Source organism: Hemitrygon akajei, chromosome 21 (genome assembly GCF_048418815.1).
Source record: "Hemitrygon akajei chromosome 21, sHemAka1.3, whole genome shotgun sequence".
Classification (NCBI taxonomy): domain Eukaryota; kingdom Metazoa; phylum Chordata; class Chondrichthyes; order Myliobatiformes; family Dasyatidae; genus Hemitrygon; species Hemitrygon akajei.
In genome coordinates this window covers 69,660,913-69,688,694 of record NC_133144.1, presented here as the reverse complement: position 1 = coordinate 69,688,694, position 27,782 = coordinate 69,660,913, and the positions used below count along the sequence as shown (strand labels likewise).

General features: G+C 41.6%; 1 protein-coding gene across 3 annotated transcripts in view; it reads left to right on the top strand.

Moving 5' to 3' along the window:
* The window catches only part of samd8 (sterile alpha motif domain containing 8), an 83,492-nt gene that overhangs the window by 36,270 nt on the left and 19,440 nt on the right, over positions 1-27,782 (top strand). The window contains exons 2-3 of one of the 3 annotated variants that reach the window (XM_073025713.1): positions 183-382; positions 6,841-7,425. The exons of 1 other annotated variant lie outside the window; for it this stretch is intronic. In XM_073025713.1, the coding sequence (XP_072881814.1) occupies positions 6,848-7,425 (578 nt within the window). In that variant the 5' untranslated portion in view covers positions 183-382; positions 6,841-6,847. The remainder of the gene's footprint in view (positions 1-182; positions 383-6,840; positions 7,426-27,782) is intronic. One more of the 3 variants, XM_073025712.1, reaches the window with a different exon arrangement.

Genomic DNA, 27,782 nt, shown 5'->3' with positions numbered 1-27,782 from the left:
TTCTACTTTATATAGCTGTGTATTTATCATATCATTCCTGCTTTTACTATATGTTAGTGTTATTTTAGGTTTTATGTGCTATTTGGTATGATTTGGTAGGTTATTTTTTGGGTCTGGGAATGCTCAAAAACTTTTCCCATATAAATTAATGGTAATTGCTTCTTCGCTTTATGCCATTTCAGCTTACGAATGGTTTAATAGGAATGCTGTACCTTCGGATAGTGGGGAAAACCCATATACAGAAAGGTGCCAGAAAAGGGACAGTAACATCATGAAGGATCCCACCAACACTGCTCATAAACTGTTGGTCCCACTCAGAGAAGAGGCTACACAGCATTCATGCCAAGACCATCAAACTCAAAAACAGTTATTTTCCCAACCGGTGAGACTGATCAAAAATTCCACCCACTAACATACCCCTCCATAGCCCCAACCGTCACTATCATTTCCTGTCAGAGTCACCATATGTACAGATACTCCGTGTATCACTTTATGGACGTATAATCTATCTATGTATTTAAGCTATCTTACGCAGTTATATTTAGTGTTTTTAAAAAAAAATTATTGTGTACTTTGTGTATTTTTTGTGCATTAGAGCCAGTGTAACAATTATTTCATTATCCTTTATACTTGTGTACTGGAAATGACATTAAACTATCTTGAATCTTATAGTTTGACACTGCCTGTCCCCTGTGGCTCCACATACAGATGACAACACTGATCCTTAAGAGCACCTATTCACTCTCTAGTTACACTTCGGCTCTTAATATATTTATAAATCCCTCATTTTGCATTAAAACTACTAATCTCTCAGCACTGAAACAGGCTCTTTTTTTTTAGACTCTTAGCACTCTCATATGGATCCTACATTCAGTCTGGTTCTATTCCTTTCACATTTCCATCACCTCCCCAGATTACACCACCCATTTATACCACTTAGCCCACCAGTGTGCAAGTCTTTGGAACTTGAGAAACCAGAGCACCTGGAAGAAACCTACATGGTCACAGGGGCAACTGACCAAGTCCACACACAGCACAGGAGGAAACTAGAGCACCCAGAGGAAACCCACATGATCACAGGGTCAACTGAACAGGTCTACACAGCATAGGAAGAAACCAGAGCATTCGGAGGAAATCCACATCATCAGACGGGCGACTGACCAGGTCCACACACAGCACAGGAGGAAACCCTCAGGATCAGAGGGAAGACTGTCCAGCTCCACACACAGCACAAGAGGAAACTCACATGATCACAGGGCAACTGACCATAGGACATAGGAGCAGAATTGGGCCATTTGACACATCAAGACTTTTCTGCCATTCAATCATGGCTGATCCTATTTTTTTCCCCTCCTTAACCCCACTCCCGGCCTTCTCCCTGTAATATTTGATACTGTGACTAATCCTATCAATTTCCACCTTAAATACTCCCAACGACCTGGCCTCCACAGCGTCGACAAATGTTGCAGCTTGGATCTATTTTATTGCTGGTTCACAAAATGCTGTTACTTAGTTTCAGTAAAAACTTTCCAGAAACATTGTCAACAATAAACAACGTATAAAGCAGACAATGACAAAAGCTCATAATCCCTCTGGATCCGGATTACACTTCGAGGTGTGTGCTTCCATTGTCCAAGCACCTATGAATTGAAGATGGGAGATTCTGGAAATCTGGAGTGGCACACTCAAAATGCTGGGGGGATTCAGCAAATAGGGTCTCAGCCAGAAATATCAACTGGTCATAACCCTCCATAGATGCCCACTGTGTATCTGCAAAAGGAAAGGTAGGTTTGTGGGGTGTAATGGCAGGCCCAGTGTATGTAATCACAGACTCAATGTATGTGATGACAGGTTCAAACTCAATGCAGATAACTGGAAGATTATAGGACTGGAAAAGGTCAAAAAAAAGAAATACTTGAATGGAATTAAGCATGAACAGAATTTAAGGTTGTTTCCCAATCCCCCAACTGAAGACAGTGAGGTGTGGCAGTGAGTTTTGGATGAACTGAAAATTGGAAGTATGGAATATAGGATTCTGGTGAGGAAAGAGTTGTGGAATTGGATAGATGTGAGGTCAAGAGGGAATGTTTATAAATAGGAGTCAGAGTTTATGTAGAGGGAGAGTTTTAGGAAGGAATATTACAGAGGACAGAATGCAAAGGTAACTGATCAAGATTCATGGTTCTTCCTATCCATCCATCACTGAATTACTGTCAGTGGTATTGTCCCTTTCCCTAGTATAGGCCGTCTTTTCAATACCCCATCACACATGTGTGATGTGTTTTCAATACCTCAACACACCCCTCATACAATCTCTCCTCCCTCCTGCCGTCTGGGAAAAGGCTCCGAAGCATTTGGGCTCTCACGACCAGACTATGTAACAGTTTCTTCGCCCAAGCTATCAGACTCCTCAATACCCGAAGCCTGGACTAACACCTTGCCCTACTGTCCTGTTTATTATTTATTGTAATGCCTGTACTGTTGTTTTGTGCACTTCATGCAGTCCGGTGTAGCTTTCTGTATGTTGTTTTTTTTTATTACATAGTTCGGTCTAGTTTTTTGTACTGTGTCATGTAACACCATGGTCCTGAAAAACGTTGTCTCATTTTTACTATGCACTGTACCAGCAGTTATGGTCAAAATGACAATAAAAGTTGACTTGACTTGACATGTAATGGTCTAAATTGTGACCAGGATTCCCATAAAATTTTTGTTGACTGCTGGGTAATTCAGAATTTGTAATGATGAATAGATTTCATTAAAATTGATATTAGATGAAGTTTTGTGTTAGCTAGATTTAATATTTGTGACCGAGAGTGGTATTTCATTGAAGAGTGAGTCATACGTGATATAAAAACCAGTAGAAGAGATAACACCCCAGTTATTTTTTACTTTGTTCAATGGATTTTATTAGGTTCACCGTGAAGTAGAACTGGCTTTGTAGTAAATTGGAATATTTGATACAAATATTAGCATTCTAAACTTGGTGGTGTTTATGGAAAATTCGAAAGGTGGCATCCAGTAAATACTAACTCATTGATAAATGCTGATGACACTACAGTGGTGATAATATAGGAGGGAGATTGAAAATCTGGTTGAGTGGTGCCACAACAACCTCTCACACAATGTCAGCAAAACCAAAGAAATGATTATCAACCTCAGGAAAAAGAAGCCAGAAGTCCATAAGCCAGTCTTTATTAGAGAAACAGAGAGGGTCAGTAGCTTTAAATTCCTTGGCATCAATGTATCAGAGGATGTGTCCTGGGATCAGCTCATAACTGCCATTATAAAGAAGGCATGAAAGTCCCTCCACTTCTTAGAAGTTTTCATAGATTCAACATGTTACTAAAAGCATTGGCAAATTTCTATAGATGCACAGTGGAAAGTATCCTAACTGGTTGCATCATGACCTGGTATGGAAACACCAATGCCCAGGAACAGAAAAGGCTACAAAAAGTGGTGGATACAGCCCAGTCCATCACAGGTGAAGCCCTCCCCACCATTGAGTACATCTACATGGAGTATTGCCAGAAGAAAGCAGCATCTATTATCAAAGACTGCCCACCATCCAGGCTATGTTGTCTTCTCACTACTACCATCAGAATACTGAAGCCTTAGATTCCACACAACTAAGTTCAGCAATAGTTCTTAGACCATAAGACATGGGAGCAGAATTAGGCCATCAGGTCAGTCGAGTCTGCTCTGCTATTAAATCATAGCTGATTTTTTTTTTAATGTCCTCCTCAACCCCAGTTACCAGCCTTCTCCCCGTAACCCTTGATGCCATGACCAATAAAGAACCTATCAATCTCTGCCTTGAATACACCCAATGACCTGGCCTCCACAGCTGCATGTGGCAACAAATACCACAGATTCACCACCCTTTGCCTAAAGAAATTTCTCCACATCTCTATTTTGAAAGAGCGCCCCTCTATCCTGAGGCTGTGCCTTTTTGTCCAAGACTCTCTCACCATGGGAATCATCCTTTCCACATCTACTCTGTCTAAGCCTTTCAACATTCGAAAGGTTTCAATGAGATCCCCCATCATCCTTCTGAATTCCAGCGAGTACAAACCCAGAATCATCAAACATTCCTCGTATGATAGCCCTTTCATTCCTGGAATCATCCTTGTGAACTTCCTCTTGACCCTCTCCAGTGCCAACACATCTTTTCTAAACAACACACAAGAAATGCTGCGTTCCACCAGCATTTTTTGTGTGTGTTGCTTGAATTTCCAGCATCTGCAGATTTCCTTGTGTTTACGTCTTTCCTAAGATGAGGGGCCCATAGAACCATTGAACACTACAGCACAGTACAGGCCCTTCAGCCCTCCATGTTGTGCCGACCCATATAATCCTTAAAAAAAAAGTACTAAACCCACACTACCCCATAACCCTCCATTTTTCTTTCATCCATGTGCCTGTCCAAGAGGCTCTTAAATACCCCTAATGTTTTAGCCTCCACCACTATCGCTGGCAAGTCATTCCAGGCACTCACAACCCTCTGTGTAAAAAAAACTTACCCCTGATGTCTCCCCTAAACTTCCCTCCCTTAATTTTGTACATATGCCCTCTGGTGTTTTCTGTTGGTGCCCTGGGAAACAGCTAATGACTATCCACCCTATCTATGCCTCTCATAATCTTGTAGACCTCTATCAAGTCCCCTCTCATTCTTCTACGCTCCAACGAGAAAAGTCCCAGCTCTGCTAACCTTGCTTCATATGACTTATTCTCCAAGCCAGGCAACATCCTGGTAAATCTCCTCTGCACCCTCTCCATAGATTCCACATCCTAAAATTGTCCAAAACTGTTCACAATATTGAAGGTGAGGCATCACCAGTGCCTTATAAAGCCTCAGCATTACATCCTTGCTCTTGTATTCTAGACCTCTTGAAATGAATGCTACCATGGCACTTGCCTTCCTCACCACCAACTTAACCAACTAGTTAACCTTCAGGGTGTTCTGCATGAGGTCTCCCAAGTCCCTCTGCATCTCACATTCCTGTATTTTCTCCCTGTTTAGAAAATAATCCATACATTTATTTCTACTACCAAAGTGCATGACCATGCATTTTCACATGCCACTTTCTTGCCCATTCTCCTAATCTGTCTAAGGCCTTCTGCATCCTACCTGTTTCCTCAACACTACCTGCCCCTCCTCCAATCTTTGTATCATCTGCAAACTTGGTGACAAAGCCACCTATTCCATCATCTAAATCATTTATATACAGCATAAAAAGAAGTGGTCTCAACACCAACCCCTGTGGAGCTCCACAAGTCACTAGCAGCCAACCAGAAAAGGATCCTTTTATTCCCACTTGCTGACTCCTACTAATCATCAATGCTCTAACCATATTAGTAACTTTTCTGTAATACCATGGGCTCTTAACTTGGTAAGCAGCCTCATGTGTGGCACCTTGTCAAAGGTCACTGTTATCACTGTTCCCTCTAAGCTGCTTGGTTGCACAGTAAGTGAAAAGTCTCTCGTGCACATTACCTTTATTGTCACGTAGCTAGAAAAAGTTTAAGAAACAAGTTTTTTTTGTACTGTATTTCATTATACCCTTCAAATAACAAATAAAATCAGAAGCATATGATTTTTTTTCAATTTTCATTCTAAATATTCATATATGCATATTACAAAAAAGGCATTTGAAGTACAGTACTGTGCAGTTTTCAGGCCGTGTTTAAAAAAAAACCTGTTCAGAGATTGGTCTGTGCAGCTGTACAAAAAAAAAATTAGAGGGAATTTTGGTTATTACCCTACAAACATTAGGCTTCTGAACTGGCATGGATTTTCACTCACTTCAACTCTGAACTGACTCTATGACTGACAGGCTCACTTTCAGGGACTCTTTACAACACTCATGTTCTTAGTATTTGCACAGTTTGTCATGTTGTGCACATTGGTTGTTCATCAGTTTTTGTTTGTGTATAGTTTCTAGTAAAATTCTATTGCATTTATATTTTCCCCTGTAAATGCCTGTAAGGAAATGAATCTCAGAGTATATGGTAACATGTGTACAGAACCTTGATAATCAATTTACTTTGGATTTCAAAAGTCAAAGTTATTTTAAACTTTGAATTGCAACAGTATCTTGTTAAATACACATTTCAAGTTTATTTATCTTTTATGGTGGGAATGGCTGTGCAATTTCTAATGGAATTGGGAAAATGTTTCTAAAATGTGAATTTGGTTTTATGTGCTTTGGGTTTACTAAGCATCTATGTATTGATGAAGACCAGGATGAATCAGAATCAGAATTCCCCTACATCAAGGAAATGTGTTGACCATTTTCATTCAGCTGTTTTTTTTAATAAATCTAAAACTGTGATATCTAGATATCTATTCACTTTCTAGTTGGGAACATTCTATCCTTGAATGACTTGGACCATGTCTTATCTTGAATTAAGTGAGGATCCTTCATCTTTTAATATCTAATTATGTTTTTCATTTCAATAGAAATTCTGTCATGTCCGATATATGGTTCCACACAGTTAAGACCTTTTTATGCAATATACACAAAATGATGAAGGAACTCAGCAGGCCAGTCAGCATCTATGGGAAAAAAGTACAGTCGACATTTCAGGCTGAGCCCTTTCAGCAAGACTGGAGGAAAAAAAGATGACTAGATCTCTCCTCATCTATCCCTCATCTACTCTGCATGTTTTTTTCCCTCCAGTCCTGCTGAAGGATCTCAGCCCAAAACATTGACTGTACTTTTTTCCATAGATGCTACCTGACCTACTGAATTCCTCCAGCATTTTGTGTGTGTTGCTTGGAATTCTAGCATCTGCAGAGTTTCTCTTGTTTTAAGAATTTTTTATGTTTCTTTTCAGTTGAAACATGACGGGAAGCCAGTTTAATATTAGACGCTGGACCAGCAAACATGTAGCCAAGTGGCTAAAGGAGGAAGGCTTCAGCGAATACATTGATCTTCTATGTAATAAGCACAGACTGGATGGTGTCGCCCTGCTAACTTTGACGGAATACGATTTACGCTGCCCACCTTTAGAACTGAAAGTGCTGGGTGATATTAAAAGATTAATGGTATCAATTCGGAAACTTCAGAAACAGCACAAAGATGTGTTGGCAGAGATGGGCTACACCAGTGATGAATGCCTTCCTAGTGCTGTTGCCTGTGCCACTAACTGTGCACAGAGCAAGGACTGTCAGTGTAATGGTGTGGAACGTCTTGGGGACAGTGGTTCTGTTGCTGGAGACCTGAATACTGAACAATATCAGAATGGGAAATACTACAAGCATCAAACACGGCGGCTTGACCCAGAGTTCTGGAAGACTGTTTTGAGTTCTATTTATGTATTCATAGTCTTTGGGTTTACATCGATTGTCATGGTAATAGTTCATGAGCGTGTCCCTGACATGCAAACTTATCCACCCCTACCAGACATATTCTTGGACAGGTAAGTATTAAGTTAAGGTAAATTTAAATGATATTTGTTAAGTAAATTTGCTCCCAGTGAGTGGAAAGCATGCTGGTTACTTCATCAAATAGCAGCATGTGTGTGTTGGTTCGTGCTTCTGAAGTGTCCAGGCAAATTGATGTTCATTTATCGTTTGCAGCACACTTCAGTTTTGTATTTTTGTCATAATTTTATCTGTAATCTCCTTTTTCTGTTATCATTAAATCATTATATAAATGAGATCAATGTTAAGTGCATTCCTGTAGCAGCTTTGACTCAAATTCTAAAACATATGCAGACAGAAAACAGAATGCTAATGAGTAATCTCTGATTTTGAACGTTTTTGGTCTAGATGATGTCGAGTGATGGGGAAGACTACTCCTGCTGTTCTGGATAATCCTGATCACTCTTTTCTGTTTGGTGACAAGTTTGCTCTCTGCCAGTGTTTTAGCATAAAGGAGGTCAAACTGTGTTTCTCATTTAATTTTTTAAATGACAAGAGTTGTTGACTTTGGGGAAATTGAAACTTAGGATTCTTTTGCTTTGAATCCACATTTGCTGGAACCTTTAAATATTGAATTATGCAGAGAGACCAGGAAAAAGACACACATGGAATCATCATTAACCAGTTATTTCAGTGACCATGTACTGGGTGAATGAATTGTGACACCTCCAAGAAACACGCTGAATTGTGGCTGTTGTCATTGTGCAGATGGTCTTCATTCTTTTCAAAATACAGTGATTTATGGTTATTAGGCTATCAGTTAATTGGGGCAGCTGCTTATTTGGGACAACTGTTAAAGAACAAATATTAATCGAGAAAATAGCTGGGGTTCCCTTTATTTGGGACACTATACCACTTAAGTGGGACAGGAGACCAAGCCTGCATCAGACACGTGCATTCGCATAGGCACTACACTATACTTACAGTGAAATAGTATCAGTTGTGTGTGTTTGTGTTCAAAAAGCAGTGATTTTTGTCACTGATAGTTGACGAGAAATAAGGCAGTAAGACAACCCGGAATTGTTTTACTTACTGTGGTTTCAGCATTCAGGCTGGAGGTGCCAGAAACAGCCGGGAGTGAACCACGAAGAATTTGAAGATATCAACAATCATCTTGAAGATGAAGATTTAAAGGATTCAATCATCAAAAGCATTGTATGAAGGCAATTCATGAACTGCGCTATGTGCCTGTGTTGATTTTATTCATTTACAGTCAATCGAAAGAACACAGCAGCATACACTGAATCAATTCCCCCTTCGATACTAATGCACAGTTTTATAGTACTGTAGAGATATTGGTGGTGTTCTAATTTGTTCTGCATTTTTCATTTAAATACATGAATTGTTACCGAGTTAAGCAGTAGTTCACTATTTGCTATTATTGAACTTGAAAACCAATTGCATTCTTTTTACATAGGACTGTTGCTAAAGTTCATAGGCTGTGTTGGACTGAAGAATGTTGATAGATTCTACCAGTGTCTGGCCAATATTTGTTTCTCAATCAGCAATGGTAGCCAGCATTAACTCAAAACATTTTGATTTTTGTCTGTGGATATGAACTATCTACTGTGTTTCCATTTAATTTTTTTGTTTAAAATAACTCATTAGCTGCTCAGTGCTTGGTTTGTGCTGTCCCAAGAATCTGAAAGATGCTGTATGATATAGTATGAACATACAAAGGGCATGAGACCTGATCCATGAGATCTGTCACATATTAAAACTGACACATGAAACATCATCTCTATCTCACCACCAAACTGTCTTCCAGTGATACATTTTACCTGGAGAATAGTTTTAAGAAATTCTTCTCCGATCATGGAAGGGAATCCGAGATTCAGGGCACCTGAAGCATTAATCCAGAGGTTTCTATCTAAGCTTTAAGATGCTTTCTATTTATAAGAACTTGCTCAGTGTGGTTTTTAAATCCTACAGAAAATTCAAACTCATTGTACACACAAATCAGCAATCTGCATAAACAAAATTCCTTTTAGATTGGGTGTTGTGTAATAACCCAGATCTTATTAAGGACCTTAATGTAAAGGAACCCTTAGGAGGCAGTGATCGTAATATGAATAAATACGTATTGCAATTTGAGAGGGAGAAGCATGTCAGATGTATCAGTATCGCAATAGAATAAAGGAAATTACAGAGGCATGAGAGAAGAGCTTGCTGAGGAGGATACAGGCAAGGATGAAGGATGAGATGGCTGAAGTTTCTATGAATAGTTCACAAAGCACAGGATAGATCTCTTTCAAATTGCAGCATGAATTCGGATTGAATTCCACTTAAGGGTTCCTTTACGTTGAGCTGACTAATAAAATTGGGGTTATGACACAACACTCAAACTAAGATGGCCTTTCCCCAAGTAGGCTCAAGCACATGCTGCTCTAAAAAGCCATTTCAACAAATTCCCTCTCTTGTAAGCCGACACCAAAATGGTTTTCCCAATCTTTTTGCATATTGAAGTCCCCCATTAGAATAGTGACATTATGTTTATTACATGCCCTTTCCAGCTCCCTTTGCGATCTCAAATTCACAACTTGGCTACTATTTGGTGGCCTAAATATGATTCCCATGATGGTTTCTTAACGCCACCTACAAAAATTTGACATTCTCTTACCCTATGTCACCTCTTTCTCAAGATGTAATTCCATCTCTTATCAACAAAGCCACACCACTACCTATGCCTTCTTGCCTGTTCTTTCGATAGAAAGTATATCCTTTGATGTTAATCTCCCAGCTATGGCCTTCTTTCAGCCACAACTCAGTGAGGCCCACAAAGTCATACTGACCAATCTTTAATTGCGCCACGGGTTAGTCCACCTTATTCCGAATGCTACAAGTATTTAAACACAGCATCTTCAGTCCTGCATTCCTTACCCTTATAAATTTTGCCTCTTTGGCACAACTGAACTCTTTGCTCTGACTGCAGTGGTACCCAAACATTGGCTTCTCCTTCCTTTGTTCATATTACATATTACATCATCTACTTGTAAACCTGCTGACTCATCCTCAGCTCTATCATATTGATTCTCATCTTCCTGCCTTATTATTTTAAACCACTCCCAACAGCTCTAAAAACACTGCCCACAAGGATATTGGTTTCCCTCGGATTCAAGTGCAACGTGTCCTTTTTGTACAGGTCACACCTGCCCCAGAAGAGGTCCCAATGATCCAGAAATCTGAATCCCTGCCTCCTGCTCCAATTCTTCAGTCATGCATTTATCCGCCACCTCAATCTATTCTTATCCTTATTGTCGCATGGCATAGGCAATAATCCTGAGAATACTACCCTTGAGATCCTGCTTCTCAGCTTCCTTCATAAATTCCTGTATTCTGTTTTCAGTATCTCCTCTCTTTTTCTATGTATGTTGTTGGTACCAATATGTACCACAACTTCGGGCTGCTCACTCTCCCTTTTCAGGATATTATGGACTCGTTCAGAAACATCGTGGATCCTGGCCCTTGGGAGGCAAACTACCATCCATGTTTCCTTTTCATGTTCACAGAATTGCCTATCTTTCTCCCTAACTCTAGAGTCCCTTATTACTGCTGCCATCCACTTCAATTTCCTGCCTTTGTGAGCCACAGGGCCAGACTCAGTGCCAAAGACATAGCCGCTGTTGCTTCCCCTAAATAGGTCATCTCCCCTGAACAGTACTCAAATGAAGTACTTATTGTTGAGGGGGACAGCCACGGACGTGCTCTCCACTATCTGATGTTCTCCTTTCCCTCATTTGACCATCACCCATTTATCCTCAGGGTGACTACCTCCCTCTAGCTCCTATCACCGATTCAGTTTCCCTAACAAGCCAAGGGTCACCTAACTGCAGCTCCAGTTCCCTAATTGCCTTCTCCCCATAACTTTTGATGCCCTGACTAACCAAGAATCTATTAACTTCTGCTTTAAATATATTCGGTGATGGCCCCCAAGCTGCCTTTGGAAATTAATTCCACAGATTCACCACCCCCTGGCTAAAGAAATTCCTTAGCACTGTTCTAAATGTAAGTCCCTCTATTCTGAAGCTGTGCCCTCTGGTTCAAGATTCACCCACTATAGGAACCACCCTCCCCATTTCCACTGTCTATACTTTGAATATTCAATAGGTTTCAATGAGATTCCCCTTCATTCTTCTAAACTCTCATGAGTACAGGCTCAGAGCCATCAAACGCTCCTCATATGTTAACTTTTTCATTCCCAGAATAATTCTTGTGAACTTCCTCTGGATACTCTCCAATGCCAGCACAGTTCTTTTTAGATAAGGGTCCCAAAACTGCTCACAATATTTCAAGTGTGATCTGACTGGTGCCTTATAAAGCTTCAGCATTACATCCTTACTTTTGTATTCTAATCCTCTCGAAACTCTCAAAATGAATGCTATCATTTGCATTTCTTACCACCAACTCGGCCTTAAAGTTAATCTTTAGGGAATCCTGCACAAGGACTCCCAGGTTACTTTGCACATCTGATTTTAGAATTTTCTCCCCACTTAGAAAATAATATACGGCTTTATTCCTTCTATCAAAGTACATGACCATGTACTTCCTTACACTATATTCCATCTGTCTCTTCTTTGCTCATTCTCCCAATCTGTCCAAGTCCTTCTGCAGACTCCCTGCTTCTTCAGCAGTACCTGTCCCTCCACCTATCTTTGTATTGTCTGTAAACCCGGCCACAAAGCCATCAATTCCATCATCCAAATTGTTAACATAGAATGTGAAAAGAAGCAGTCCCAATAGTGACCTCTGAGGAATACAGGCAGCCAACCAGAATAGGTCATCTGGGTAAAAGTAAATTATTTTTCAGATCAACTCTAAACCTCATGCTCTTTGCTTCTGCTCTTAGGTACCTTTGTAATGGGAAAAGTTTCTTGCTTTCCACCCTATCCGTGCCTCTCATAATTTGTTTCACCTCCAGCAGCTCTCCTTTCAGACTTATCTGCTCCTAGGAAATAAGTCTATTAGAAGTCTCTCATCATAATTGAAACATATAACCATATAACAATTACAGCATGGAAACAGGCCATCTTGGCCCTTCTGGTCTGTGCCGAGCACTTACTCTCACCTAGTCCCACCTACCTGCACTCAGCTCATAACCCTCCATTCCTTTCCTGTCCATATACCTATCCAGTTTTTTTAAATGACAAAATCAAACCTGCCTCTACCACTTCGACTGGAAGCTGTTCCACACAGCTACCACTCTCTGAGTAAAGAAGTTCCCCCTCGTGTTACCCCTAAACTTTTGCCCCTTAACTCTCAACTCATGTCCTTTTGTTTGAATCTCCCCTACTCTCAATGGAAAAAGCCTATCCACGTCAACTCTATCTATCCCCCTCATAATTTTAAATACCTCTATCAAGTCCCCCCTCAACCTTCTACGCTCCAAAGAATAAAGACCTAACTTGTTCAACATTCTCTCTACCAAGCAATATCCTGGTCAATCTCGTCTGTGCCCTTTCCAGTACAACTATGTCTTTTCCCTGCAGCAAAAGATAAACTGCTGTGTCAATCAAGATCTGTAGAGGCAAAGAGGTAGTAAATGTTTCAGATCAAGACCCTGCATATGATTATGTGCTGCGGGCTAACCGAAATTTTATAATGTTGTACAAGACCTCCCTGCTGTTGCCTTCAACAAATTTCCTTATGAAGGCAAGCATCATCACTCTCTGCTGACTTGTACACCAAGGTGTCTCTGTTCCTCAGTATTATGCAGGTACTATCTCTCATGGTATATGTACAATCTTTTTTTGACACCCCAAAATACTCTCAACAGAATTAAAGAAATGCACACAAAATGCTGGAGGAACTCAGCAGGCCAGGCAGCATCTATGGAAAAGAGTAAATAGTCAGCATTGGGCTGAGACCCTTCACTAGGAATTAAATCCTCATCTGCCTTTCTCTTGCCCAGCCTACTATCAGAGTGATATTTTTCTCTAATCCAAGAGTACCGTCTTCACTACCAACAGTGACAATTTCTGTGCCACCACAAACTTGCTAATGGTACCTCTTAAATTGAGATCCAGCCATTAATGCATATACCAAACATCAAAGGTCCCACAACAATCCCAATCATAAAAGCAACCTTGTACCATCACCCTCATGTCTCCTATTACCAAGTCAGTTTTAGATGAAGTTTGCCAACCTGTCTTCGGTTCCATAGGCTTGAACCTTTGAACCTGCCTTCCACGTTGAACCTTATCTATATTAACCATTTATCAATATATTTAATTAGCTCTGGGGTAAAAAACATCCAACCTAATTTAGCACTTTCAATAGATCCCTGTATAATCAACAGGAATAGTTTGATGCCTAAAGAGGTTTTAGCAACTTTGCAAAGAAAGGCAAGTAGAATTAAATTCATGCCCATAAATTTTAGCTGTGAGTGCTTTATTGCAACAGATTTTAAACAGGTACTAGAAGGAAGTGGTGCTGTAATTTTCAGTTCTATCTCTTATGTTTAGCTAGGCTGATTTTGCAGTTATAAATACAATGGCTTTCAACATGCAAATATGCCCCAATTTTAGCCATCATAATATCAATGCAAAAAGGTGAGAGCAAATTAGGTGGAAAGTTCAAAATTCCAAGTAAATTTATTATCTAAGTACATTTATGCCTCTATATACAACTCTGAGTGAGATTCATTTTCTTGTGAGCATTCATAGTAGTGAAAAACCACATCCAACAAGACAGAGAAATGAACCATGTGCAAAAAAACTACAAATTGTGCAAATGCAAAAAGAAAAAAATAAGCAATAAATATCGAGAACCTGAGATGCAGACTGCTTGAAGTGAATTCATAGGTTGTGTGAACAGTTCAGTGTTGGGATGAGTGAAGTTTTCCCCTCTGGTTTAAGAGCCTGATGGTTATAGGGTAGCAACTGTTCCTGAACCTGATGCTGTTGATCCTGAGGCTCTTGTACCTCCTTCCTGACGGAAGCAGTGAGAAGAGAGCATGACTTCAGTGGTGCTGGCCCTTGATATTGGATGCTGTTTTCCTGCAGCAGTCTTCCGTGTAGATGTGCTCAATGGTGGGACGGATTTTACCAATGATGGACTGGGTTGTATCCAGACTTTTTATAGGCTTTTCTGTTCAAGTGCATTGGTATTTCCAAACCAGGCCATGATGCAACCAGTCAGTGTACTCTCCACTGCATTTCTATAGAAGTTTATCAAAGTTCTATATGACGTGCCAAATCTTCACAAACGTCTAAGAAAATGGAGGTGCTGCCATGCCTTCTTCACAATTGCACTTACGTGCTGGGACCAGGGCAGGTCCTCAGAAATGATAACACCAAGGAGTTTAAAGTTGCCGATTCTCTCTCTATCTCTGATCCTCCAATGAGGACTGTCTCCTGGACCTCTGGTTTCCTCCTCCTGTAGTCAATAATAAGCTCCTCAGTCTTGCTGGTATTGAGTGAGAGGTTATTTTGTGGCACCACTCAGCCAGGTTTTCAATCTCCCTCCTATATATTGATTCATCACCACCATTGATTTAGCCAGTGGTATCAGCAAACTTAAATATGGCATTGGAACTGTGCTTAGCCACAGTCATGAGTATAAAGTGAGTAGAGCTAAGCACTATCCATGATCCAATTGCATATAGAGGTATTGAGGCCAAGATCTTGAAGCTTATTGATTAGTTTTGAAGGGATGGTGGCAGTGAATGCTGAGCTGTAGTCGATGAACTACAGTGATGTATGCATCTTCACTGTCCAGGGGTTCCAAGATTGAATGAAGAGCTAATGAAATGGCATCTGCTATTGACCTGTTGTGATGGTAGGCAAACTGGAGTGGATCCAAGTACCTCTCAGGCAGGAGTTGATACGTTTCATCACCAACCTCTCAAAACACTTCATCATAGTGGATGTAATTGCTACTAAATGGCAGTCATTTTGGAAGGTTACCATGTTCTTCTTGGGCACTGGTATAATTGAAGCCTTTTTGCAGTAGGTGGGTACCTCAGGCTGTTGAAGTGAGAGGTTAAAGATATCAGTGAATACTCCAGACAGTTGATCAGCATATATCTTTAGTATTTTGCCAGGTACTCTGTATGGCCAGATACTTTCCATGGGTTCACCTTACTGAAGGATGCTTTCACGTCAGCCTCAGAGATGGAACTCACGGTGTGATCAAGGGCTGTGAGAGTTCGTGAAGTTGCCTTAATGTTTTGTCGGTCAAAGTGAGCACGAAAGGTATTGAGAGTGAAACCTGTGTGGCTTGGTTTTACTTTATAGGAGGTGATAGCATTCAAGCCTGCCACAGCTGTTGGCCGTCTTTCTGTGATTCAAGTTTGGTTTGGAATTGCCACTTCACATGTGAAATGGCTTTCCAAAGGTCATACCTGGACCTGCTGTATTTTACTTGGTCACCAGATGAACACCACTGATCTGGCCCTCAGCAGACTGCAGATCTCTTGGTACATCCTGGGCTTCTGGTTAGGGAGGACTCTAAATGATTTTGTTGGGGCACAGTCGTTAATGACTAACCTTATAAAATCCATGACAACTATGGCATATTTGTTCAGATGCTCTGATGAGTCGTTGAATATGGCCTAGTCCACTGACTCAAAGCAGTCCCATAGCCACTCCTTAGCCTCTCGTGACCACCTCTTCATTATCCTTACTTCTGGAGCCTTGCTCTTTAGCCTCTGTTTGTATGCAGGTAGGAAGAGGACAGCCAGTTGGTCAGATTTCCCAAAATGCATTCCAGGGATCAAACAGTAGGCATTCCTTATGATAGTATAGTTGCAGTTGAGTGTTTTGGGACCCCTGGTGTGCAAGTGATGTGTTAATTATAACTGGGCAAAGACTTCTTCAAGGAAGACTGATTAAAGTCCCCAGCAATTATATGAAAGGTGTTGGGGTAAGCTGTTTGTTGTTTGCTTATAGTTGCACTCAATACCTCAAGTGTCTGCTTAACATTAAAAAGGGCTTTGATGTCCCTAAAAAAAAATGATCAGGGGTTCATAATCCAGTGGTTTGGGAAAATGCCTTCATTTCACATTTCAGATGACACCATGGTAAAGAAGAAGTATTTTTATTTTCAAAACCTGTTAAGGAGTGATATGACATTCTGAAAGCAATTCTACAATTTTCTGTATCTGTCATAGTGTAATTTGTGGATTTGTCAATCATTGAAATTTAAACTCTAATATCTGCATCATGCATTTAAAAAAGTGAAGATTCTTAATGAATGTGGCCTCATCTCTGGTCCAACTCCACACTCCATTGTGTAATATTAAGAAATTCTTTTTGGCAGTGCATATTTCAGTGCATATAAAGCAATTTTTTTAATGATAGAGTATCTGAATGTTTTTATTTTAATGGTACACATTAAAATTCACATTCACAGTATCAAAATTTCACACGTCTTGCTCATTGTCACTACGGGTACTATAGCACCTGTGAAAAGACTGCCTATTTAGTGCTTCTCTTTTTTGTAATAGCTCTCACCTTTTTGCATTGGTATTATGATGGCTAAAATTAGGGCACATTTGCATGTTGAAAGCAATGTACATGGATACATATTCAAATATACAATGTGCTCTTTTGAAAGTCCCCTGAAGCTTTTATTTTGTTGCATTAAAATATAAAGACTAGGGGATGTGACAAAATTTTTAAATGTTTTAAATGCAAACGTAGAGGAGGCATATAGTGCATCCCCACTGCCTTCATTGGGGAAAGCTGATCACAACCTGGTTTTGTTACAGCCCAGATATAAATCAATTGTGATGAGGCATCCCACTACCACACGCTCTTTTAGGAAGTGGACTCCTGAAGCTGAACAGGCCCTGAGAGACTGCTTCGGTACTACTAACTGGGATGTACTGCAAGGGGGGCTCTGTGGGGGCGTTGAGGAGGTCACTGAATGCACAACGGACTATATTAACTTTTGTGTGGATGCAGTTGTCCCTGTTAGAACTGTTCGCTGCTATCCCAATAATAAGCCCTGGATCACTAGTCACATCAAAGGCCTCCTAAACCAGAAGAAGAGGGCCTTTAAAGATGGTGATCGGTTGGAGCTTAAAAGAGTTCAGAAGGAACTCAGAGTACAGATAAGGGGGGCAAAGGAGCAGTATAGGAGGAAGCTAGAACAAAAGCTGCAGAAAAAAAGCATGAAGGAGGTGTGGGATGGGATGAAGATCATCACCGGATGCGGTGCAAAGCGGGGGGCGAACATAAGTGGAGATGTGGAGAAAGCGAACCAGCTGAACAACTTCTTCAACAGGTTCGACAGCTCAATCTCATCCTCACCGCAGAAATCCACACCAGGCTTACTTCCCTCACAGGAAAATAGCCACTCACAGGAGACCTTGCCCACGCCCAGGATTACGGCTGCACAGGTGGAAGGTCAACTGAGGAAGATCTGTACCAGCAAGGCGGCTGGACCGGATGGAGTTTCCCCACGATTACTGAGGGCCTGTGCGACTGAGCTGGGAGAACCACTACAGCGCATCTTCAACATGAGCCTGGAGCAGAGAAGAGTACCCAGACAGTGGAAAACATCCTGTATTGTCCCGGTACCGAAGAAACCACAACCAAAGGAGTTGAATGACTTCAGACCTGTTGCCTTGACGTCGCACGTGATGAAGACCATGGAGCGGCTGATAATACAGAATCTGAGGCCACAAACCAGGCACGCCCAGGATCCTCTTCAGTTTGCGTATAAGGAGAAGGTGGGAGTGGAGGATGCTATCACGTATTTGCTGCACAAATCACTCTCTCACCTAGAGGGGGTCAGTTGTGCTGTGAGGATTACATTCCTTGACTTCTCTAGTGCCTTTAACACCATCCAGCCCAAGATCTTAAGGCACAAACTAACGGAGATGGGAGTAGACTCTCACATGGTGGATTGGATAGTGGACTACTTGACAGATAGACCTCAGTATGTGCGGTTGGGAGACTGTAGGTCTGACACGGTGGTCAGCAGCACAGGGGCGCCGCAGGGAACCGTACTCTCTCCGGTCCTGTTCACCCTGTACACATCAGACTTCCAATATAACTCGGAGTCCTGCCATGTGCAGAAGTTCGCTGATGACACGGCCATAGTGGGGTGTGTCAGGAATGGACAGGAGGAGGAGTATAGGAAACTGATACAGGACTTTGTGATATGGTGCAACTCAAACTACCTGCATCTCAATATCACCAAGACCAAGGAGATGGTGGTGGACTTTAGGAGATCTAGGCCTCATATGGAGCCAGTGATCAATAAAGGAGAATGTGTGGAGCAGGTTAAGACCTACAAGTATCTGGGAGTACAGTTAGATGAGAAGCTAGACTGGACTGCCAACACAGATGCCTTGTGCAGGAAGGCACAGAGTCGACTGTACTTCCTAAGAAGGTTGGCGTCATTCAATGTCTGTAGTGAGATGCTGAAGATGTTCTATAGGTCAGTTGTGGAGAGCGCCCTCTTCTTTGTGGTGGCGTGTTGGGGAGGAAGCATTAAGAAGAGGGACGCCTCACGTCTTAATAAGCTGGTAAGGAAGGCGGGCTCTGTCGTGGGCAAAGTACTGGAGAGTTTAACATCGGTAGCTGAGCGAAGGGCGCTGAGTAGGCTACGGTCAATTATGGATAACTCTGAACATCCTCTACATAGCACCATCCAGAGACAGAGAAGCAGTTTCAGCAACAGGTTACTATCGATGCAATGCTCCTCAGACAGGATGAAGAGGTCAATACTCCCCAATGCCATTAGGCTTTACAATTCTACCGCCAGGACTTAAGAACTTTTTAAAAGCTATTATTAATGCTTTTTGAGATAGTGATTTAGATGCATATCATATTCTTTACTGAGTTAAGTATTGTATGTAATTAGTTTTGCTACAACAAGTGTATGGGACATTGGAAAAAAAGTTGAATTTCCCCATGGGGATGAATAAAGTATCTATCTATCTATCTATCTATCATTAGAATGTCAAGGACCACGTGAGCTGTTCTTTGGTATTATTCATGGGCATAACTTTCAGAAGCTTCAATGGAGCTGTTTCATTGCTTAAAACTTTCACTGATACAAACTGCTTCCCAATGATACTATTCTGATTATTACCGTAGTTATTGATGGCTAAATTTAAGTAACTTATGTCATTAGTGCAATACTATTGGAAACAAACTATTGTCAAACAGATTTTTATAAATGGACCTCAATAATTTGGGATGATATTCTGGATTTACCTCTGTCAGGAGGCATGTGTGTATACTCACCTGAGATTCTGCAGATGCTGGAAATTCAGAATAACACACACTAAATGCTGGAGGAGCTCAGCAGGTCTGGCAGCATCTATAGAGAGGAATAAAGAGTCGATGTTTCAGGCCTAGTGCTGACAGAAAAGAGACAGGTGGACAACATAGTGTTTGCCCACTCTGTCCTTCATGGATAAAACCCTCCCAGCATTGAGCACATCTACACGGAACGTTGTCACAGGAAAGCGGCATCTATCATCAGGGACATCAGTCACCCAGGTCATACTCTCTTCTAGCTGCAGCCATCAGGAAGTAGGCATGGGAGCCTCAGGACCCACACTACCAGGTTCAGGAACAGTTAGTACCCCTCAGCCATCAGGCTCTTGAACCAAAGGGGATAACTTCACTCACCTTGACTTGCCCCATCACTGAACTGTTCCCTTAACTTATGGACTCACTTTCAAGGACTCGTTCTTGAAATTTATTGCTATTTATTTCTTTTTGTATTTGCTCAGTATGTTGTCTTTTGCACACTGGTTAAACAAAAGACAAATGGTCTTTCTATTATGGATTCATTGAGTATGCCTGCAAGGAAATGAATCTCAGAGTTGTATATAGTGACATATATGTACTTTGATAATAAATTTATTTTGAACTTTGAATAAGTTGCTGTTTCACAAGTAAGAGCCTGAATGATTGAAAGGAGAGATGTTTCATCCCTTGCGCTTGTTGGAATAGGAAAAGTTGGTGAAGTCAGGTCTTTTTGTATTGTTGCAGGTAGCATTTTGGTGGGAATGGGGTGGTTGAAGATATGTTGTTGGTATTTTTGCCAGAAGTTTTATAAATATGTAGCACAGATAACTGCTGACGGTGGAGGGAAGTTGCAGATAAGAAAATGGAGTGTGGGATGAAGGAAAAGGGTTGGGAGAATTACAGGAAATGAAATAGGTTAGTTGACGAGCAAGGAAGATGACATCACCAGACCATCTGTGGCAGAGACTGAGCTGGAGAACGGAATGCAGTCCTTACAGACCTTACCAAGATAGTTGTAATGGTTGTTAGGCTTGTAATGGATACTAGACCCACTGTGGGGAAGGAGAAGTTGAGAAAGGAAAGGGAAGCGCTTGTGTAAGACTGAAAGTGAGTAGTCAGTAAAAATTGACAAGAAAGTTGGTGTAATGTTTCTGTTGGTTTTGAGAGTTGGAAAACACAAGAAAGCACTAGTCATTATCCTGTAAAGTGAGTAATTTGGTTTCGCAGAAACAAAACATGTCCCATGTCCTTCACAATAAGGCAAGTGCACATTTGGGTTGCCATAGCAACACTTTTTATTTAGAGGAAGTCTGGGTAGAAATTGTTCACTGTGGGAATGTTTACAGTTCTGTTCAACTCCATATGTTTAGATCTCTGTAAAACAGCCCAACAACTTCTTACTGAATAGCCACACAAAGAGAAAAGGCTGGCTCATAGAAAACACAAGGAAGATCTTCAAGAGGATCCATGTGCCTCATGATTTGTATTCGTGTAAAGGACTTTTTAATGTTTGCCTGATTATTACTGGGAATGTTCTATCTTTATTTTCCTGGTTAATGCAATTTAAATTTCCCAGCAACTATGGGCATGTATATTTCACTGGACACTTCAGACTTGAGCTGATTCTATCTCCTATTTTTGTCTTTATTCCTTTCCCTTTTGTCCTTACCTCTTGTGAACCTTCAGTCACTTTGTCTCCTTTTGGTTCTCCCATACTGGGTTCTCTGTCTCCTGTGTTCCTATGCAACCTTCACTCCTCAGAACTTTACTGCTGCTGCCATCCACTGAGATAACATGTTCCTTGAAGCTCTTATTCACATCTTTTGAAGAGTTCTTTGAGATTCTCTATGGCTTACTTTGCAGCAACAGCTCCAACTTTCCTGACAAGTCTCCAGACCTTCCCATCTGCAGCATGTGCTGGCACTGTTTTGGCATTGAGCTGGAGTTATATTTCCTTAATAAAAGTTCCTTTGCCTGCATGACTTTTTTGATTCAGTCATGTGGATCAGAGATTCTTGGCATGGCTAATGCTCATTGCCCATCTCTGAATGTCTATGAAACATTGGAGGCAATCCACCACTTTGTGCAGTGATGGTGCTCCACTGCTCTTCTGGGTAGTGAATTTCAGGATGCTGTGACTTGGAGGAGATGCGACTTGGTGTGAGTTTCCTGCCCTGCCCTGCTGGTAGCAATAGCCAGTGGTTTTGTATGGTTTAATGTAGTGTACTCAGTGGTGCTACTTTCCATGTTGGGAAGAAATTAATATTTATGGTAGTAGATACATAAGTTCAACGTGGTGAGCTGTATATTGGTATACTGTCAGAGCTGTATTCATCAGGGTGAGAGGTGGTATTCTGTTCTTTTACAGACAGACAGACTGACATACTTTATTGATCCCGAGGGAAATTGGGTTTCGTTACAGCCGCACCAACCAAGAATAGTGTAGAAATATAGCAAAATAAAACCATAAATAATTAAATAATAATAAGTTAATCATGCCAAGTGGAAATAAGTCCAGGACCAGCCTATTGACTCAGGGTGTCTGACACTCCGAGGGAGGAGTTGTAAAGTTTGATGGCCACAGGCAGGAATGACTTCCTATGACACTCAGTGTTGCATCTCGGTGGAACGAGTCTCTGGCTGAATGTAATCCTGTGCCTAACCAGTACATTATGGAGTGGATGGGAGTCATTGTCCAAAATGGCATGCAACTTGGACAGCATCCTCTTTTCAGACACCACAGTCAGAGGGTCCAGTTCCACCCCAACAACATCACTGGCCTTACGAATGAGTTTGTTGATTCTGTTGGTGTCTGCTACCCTCAGCCTGCTGCCCCAGCACACAACAGCAAACATGATAGCACTGGCCACCACAGACTCGTAGAACAACCTCAGCATCGTCCGGCAGATGTTAAAGGACCTCAGTCTCCTCAGGAAATAGAGACGGCTCTGACCCTTCTTGTAGACAGCCTCAGTGTTCTTTGACCAGTCCAGTTTATTGTCAATTCGTATCCCCAGGTATTTGTAATCCTCCACCATGTCCACACTGACCCCTTGGATGGAAACAGGGGTCATCGGTGCCTTAGCCCTCCTCAGGTCCACCACCAGCTCCTTAGTCTTTTTCACGTTAAGCTGCAGATGATTCTGCTCGCACCATGTGACAAAGTTTCCCACCGTAGCCCTGTACTCAGCCTCATCTCCCTTGCTGATGCATCCAACTATGGCAGAGTCATCAGAAAACTTCTGAAGATGGCAAGACTCTGTGCAGTAGTTGAAGTCCGAGGTGTAGATGGTGAATAGAAAGGGAGACAGGACAGTCCCCTGTGGAGCCCCAGTGCTGCTGATCACACTGTCTGACCCAGAGTGCTGCAAGCACACGTGCTGTGGTCTGCCAGTTAGGTAATCAATAATCCTTGACGCCAGGGAAGCATCCACCTGCATCACTGTCAGCTTCTCACCCAGCAGAGCAGGGCGGATGGTGTTGAACGCACCGGAGAAGTCAAAAAACATAACCCTCACAGTGCTCGCCGGCTTGTCCAGGTGGGCGTAGACACGGTTCAGCAGGTAGACGATGGCATCCTCAACTCCTAGTCGGGGCTGATAGGCGAAGTGGAGGGGGTCTAAGTGTGGCCTAACCATAGGCCGGAGCTGCTCCAGAACAAGTCTCTCCAGGGTCTTCATGATGTGGGAGGTCAATGCCACTGGTCTGTAGTCATTAGAGCCACTGGGGCGCGGCGTCTTTGGTACAGGAACGAAGCAGGACGTCTTCCACAGCACAGGAACCCTCTGGAGACTCAGGCTCAGGTTGAAGACATGGTGAAGTACTCCACTTAGCTGGGGGGCACAGGCTTTGTGCACCCTGGGACTGACACCATCCGGGCCTGCAGCCTTGCTTGGGTGGAGATGTTTCAGCTGTCTTCTCACCTGTTCATCTGTGAAGCCCACCGTGGTGGTTTCAGGTGTGGGAGGGGTGTAGTCACGAGAGCAGGGTGAGGGGCTCTGAGGAGGGGTAGGAGGGGAGAGTGGAGTATGTGTTGGTTGGGGACCGACAACAGATGAATCATGTGGGGGATGGACAGGGATGAACAGATTCTTCAAATCTGTTGAAGAACAGGTTATGTTCGTTGGCCCTGTCTACACTGCCTTCAGCTCCTCTGTTGCTAGTTTGCCAGAACCCAGTGATGGTCCTCATCCCACTCCAGACCTCTTTCATGTTGTTCTGCTGGAGTTTCCACTCAAGCTTCCTCCTATACCTGTCTTTAGCCTCCCTGATCTTGGCTTTCAGGTCCCTCTGTATTGTCCTCAGCTCCTCCCTATTTCCATCTTTAAATGCCCTCTTTTTATCGTTAGGATGTCCTTAATGTCCTTTGTTACCCATGGCTTGTTATTTGAATAACAAATAAACAATTTTAGGTGTTAAAGTACCCTTTGAAGAGCAAGGATGGAGAGTACACTGCAGAAGATCCAGCCTCTGATCTTCCATAGACATCAGAATTTATTTTCTGGCTCATTAATTTCCTGATCATGGTATCTCCCATCACCAATATGATGCTAATGCCATTGAGTATCAGGAATCTTGCCTGATTATCTTTGACTCTATTATGTGAGGAGATGAGAAAGGGCAGCACTCCAGCATTCGTCTGCTGTCCCAAGAAGGAAGTGAGATGTTCAATTTCACTTCCTTCTCAGGAGATCAAAGGTTGATGGTGAAGCAGCTGTATTGTCTTTTGATACCTTTGACCATGCTAACTTTCTCTGGCATGGTCTCTCAATGGGACTGCATCACCTAAACCAGACATAGACAGTTACTTGCATCTGTGTATGCTCTGTGATGTTTGGCGTCTCTAACAAAATGAACGTGGAGTTACAGTAAGTGCATTGTTTGCTTGGATTGCAATCTGCATGCCTTGTAACATTTCTTCATTCAAAATAACTTTATATGAATTTAATCCAATTGTCTTCAAGCCTTATTTAGCTGGGGCAATTTACTTGTAGCTGGAGAGTTCAACACTGGATGCAAGATATTTGGTTAGTGATCCTTAAGCATTGAGTTGTAAAAGAATATAGTCGGCCCTCCTTATCTGCAAATTCAACCAATCGCAAATCACGAAAACCTGGAAGTGCTTCCAGCACTTGTTGTTCGAGCATATACAGACTTTTTTTCTTGTCATTATTCCCTAGACAATGCAGTATAACAACCATTTTGCATAGCATTTACATTGTATTAGGTATTATAAGTAATCTAGAGATGATTTAAAGTATATGGGAGGATGTGCGTGGGTTATCATGGATCGGGATCGAAAAGAATCGGAAGTTCTCTTACTAAGTAAGTTTGAACAGGTACATCCGGTATTATTTAGCGTCAGTTAGTCAAACGTTTATCTTAATATATAGTATATATTTTATCTTTCTATGCATATAAAACACCTAAGAATGTATGTTTCGGCGCCGGGCTCGAGAACGGAAGTTCTCGGGACTCGGGACAGATTGCTGTGCCGGGTTGATGTGGAGGATCAAAAACCCCAAACCCCAAAAATTAAACCACTGTGTTGCTTAGTAATAATTGTAGCTTTCATCGGGGCAGAGCCTTTCTTACTTTATCCTTTAAAATTGTTCCAATCGTTGACCGACGTAGCCTAACGCTTTTCCAGTGACCGATGGCGTTTCACCTCTTTCCAATCGCTTTATTATTTCCACTTTATTTTCAATCGTGATTATTTCCGTGAACAGAAACACTGCGCATTCAGAGCTCTGGTGCCGGGTCCTAACGTCCACCGCACTGAAACAGGTTAAATAAGGTCTGGGGTTCTGCTGGGTCCTAAAGTCCACCGGATTGAGACAGGTTGAATAAGGGACTTGAGCATCCACAAAATTTAGTATCCGTGAGGGGTCCTGGAACCAATCCCCCACGGATAAGGAGGGTCGACTGTACGTGAAAACTGTCACAGAAAGGGGAATGAGGATGTCTCTGGCTGTGTGTTTCCAAGAATCAGTAAAACCAAGATGTGGTAGGAGAAATGGAAATAACACATTTACACTCTACTTTCAAGCTGGAATCCAATTTGAGTATTTATGAGCAATACAAACCCATTTTTTTAAAATAAGGCAACTAGAGGATAAGGGGGAATAATTTACATCCTTGAAATCTGTTGCGTTATGTTGGGCCCAATGTTGTCGTTCTGAAATTAAATATTTCAGTTACAAAAATGTGTTATAATTATTCAACATTAATGCAACAGTCCTCTTAACAGAGGATTTTTTCTTTTATAATTTTATTGGAAGTACAAATATTGAATAGTAAATCCTTCTGCAAGAATCAGTATGAAAGAAGCTGTCAAGTTATAGCGAATCTGTGCCTTTGTTGCTTGGTTTGTGTAGATGGGCCTCTGCTAGTGGGCTAGGGAGTCCTGGCAGGATCCTAGGTAGGTCCCTGAAAGAGTCATCAGGAAGTAGGAACTAATGGGCTCCTGTCAAGTTACGGCAGCAGGTCACTAGTTAAATAAATCTGCGTTAGTTATTACTGACCACAGCGCTTCTCTGTTGACCGTGCAAGCGATTTGCTTAGATCTATGAAAATGGCATACATCCAAATTTTGTTCAGTACTTTTTTCCTGAACCTGACAAACTGTGAACACCACGTTGATAGTGCTGCAACCTGAGCAAAAACCGCACTATGTCACAGGCAGGTTCCCATCTGATATGCTGGTGATTAGGTGGTTGAGAATTATACAGCCCAGAACCTTCCCAGCAATGATCAAGAGGGAGATGCCTCGGTTGTTTTTGAAGAGCAGCATGATCATGGCATCATTGGAGTCTTTAAGCCTTATGGGTGCCTTGATGGTCCACACAGAGTCTGATCTCCAACTCATTATCAATGGTATTGCAAAAGCATCTCATCTCTTTGGCCTCACTATCAGCCTGGTAAAGACAGACTATTGCCCCACTTTCCATCGCCATCAAAATTGAATGAAATAGATGAGTTCAGATACCTTGGCAGCATCGTCTCTATTGATGGCTCCCTAGACAAGGTATTTAAATGCCAGAACCTTGGCCATTTGTGTTCATGCATGTTGAACCAGCACAGCACTCAACTATCCACAAAGCTCAAGGTGTTCAAATCCTTTTAATGGCTTGTACTATCTCTTAACATTATCTGACTTAATAATCCCCTTCAGGGAATCTCCCTTTGACCACCATTGGTTGCTGTTCTTTCTGTCCAGCCCAGTGATTTTCACTGGTTACACTTTTTAACCAATGGTTCTCCCACACATTTGCATTTTAGCAGTTAATGGATAGATCAGAGATTGTGACCCTTTATTTTAAATATTGCATGACCCACCTGAGAATCATGCCCACGCTTTGAAATTCATTTCTGCCCCAATTTTGCCATTCCCTTGTGTACCCTGCTTAAAGATTAATGACGAGTTATCCCACCCAGTGTAATTTCTTTTGTTTTGATTTTTGTCTGACATAATTTCCTGGCACTAACACAGAATACATAATTTTTGATTTGGTCATGCTGTATAAATAAAAGTTTTTAATATAGTCAACTGCAAACTTGATGATTGGTAGTAACGCAGTCATTGTTTTGTCTATAAATAAAGAGCCGCGTGTTGTCTTCTATATATAATGATGCACCATCTTTTCTCACATTGCATCAAATTCAAATTTTAAGTTACACATGCTGAATAACAGCAGGAATGTATTAATATTACAGATCAATTCCATCTTGTTATACACATCAGTCTGCCATCTGTGTCATTCACATTTAACAATATCTTAGGGCATCTCAGCCAAACACCCAAATAGTTGCTCAAATAGCCCCCAAAATATGACTTTGCGTGATCCATTCAATGGGATATTGGCTTAAATTCAAATATCTTGTGTTTAATCTAACACTAGTACAACACAGGGAAACCTTTTGCTGGAATTGTTGATTATCCTTTCTGTGGCTTTCTCTAGGATCTTTTTCAAAACTCTGGGGGTAAACATCTGCCTATACTTCTGTGAAAAGCATTTGTGTAGATAGGGTTCTGCTCTGAGCTTCAACTACCCTCCACCCACCCAGTGTTTCAGTTTTGATTGCTGCTTAGAACATATGGAAAAGCTGTATTTAGCCAACCTTTCAGGGTAAATGTATGG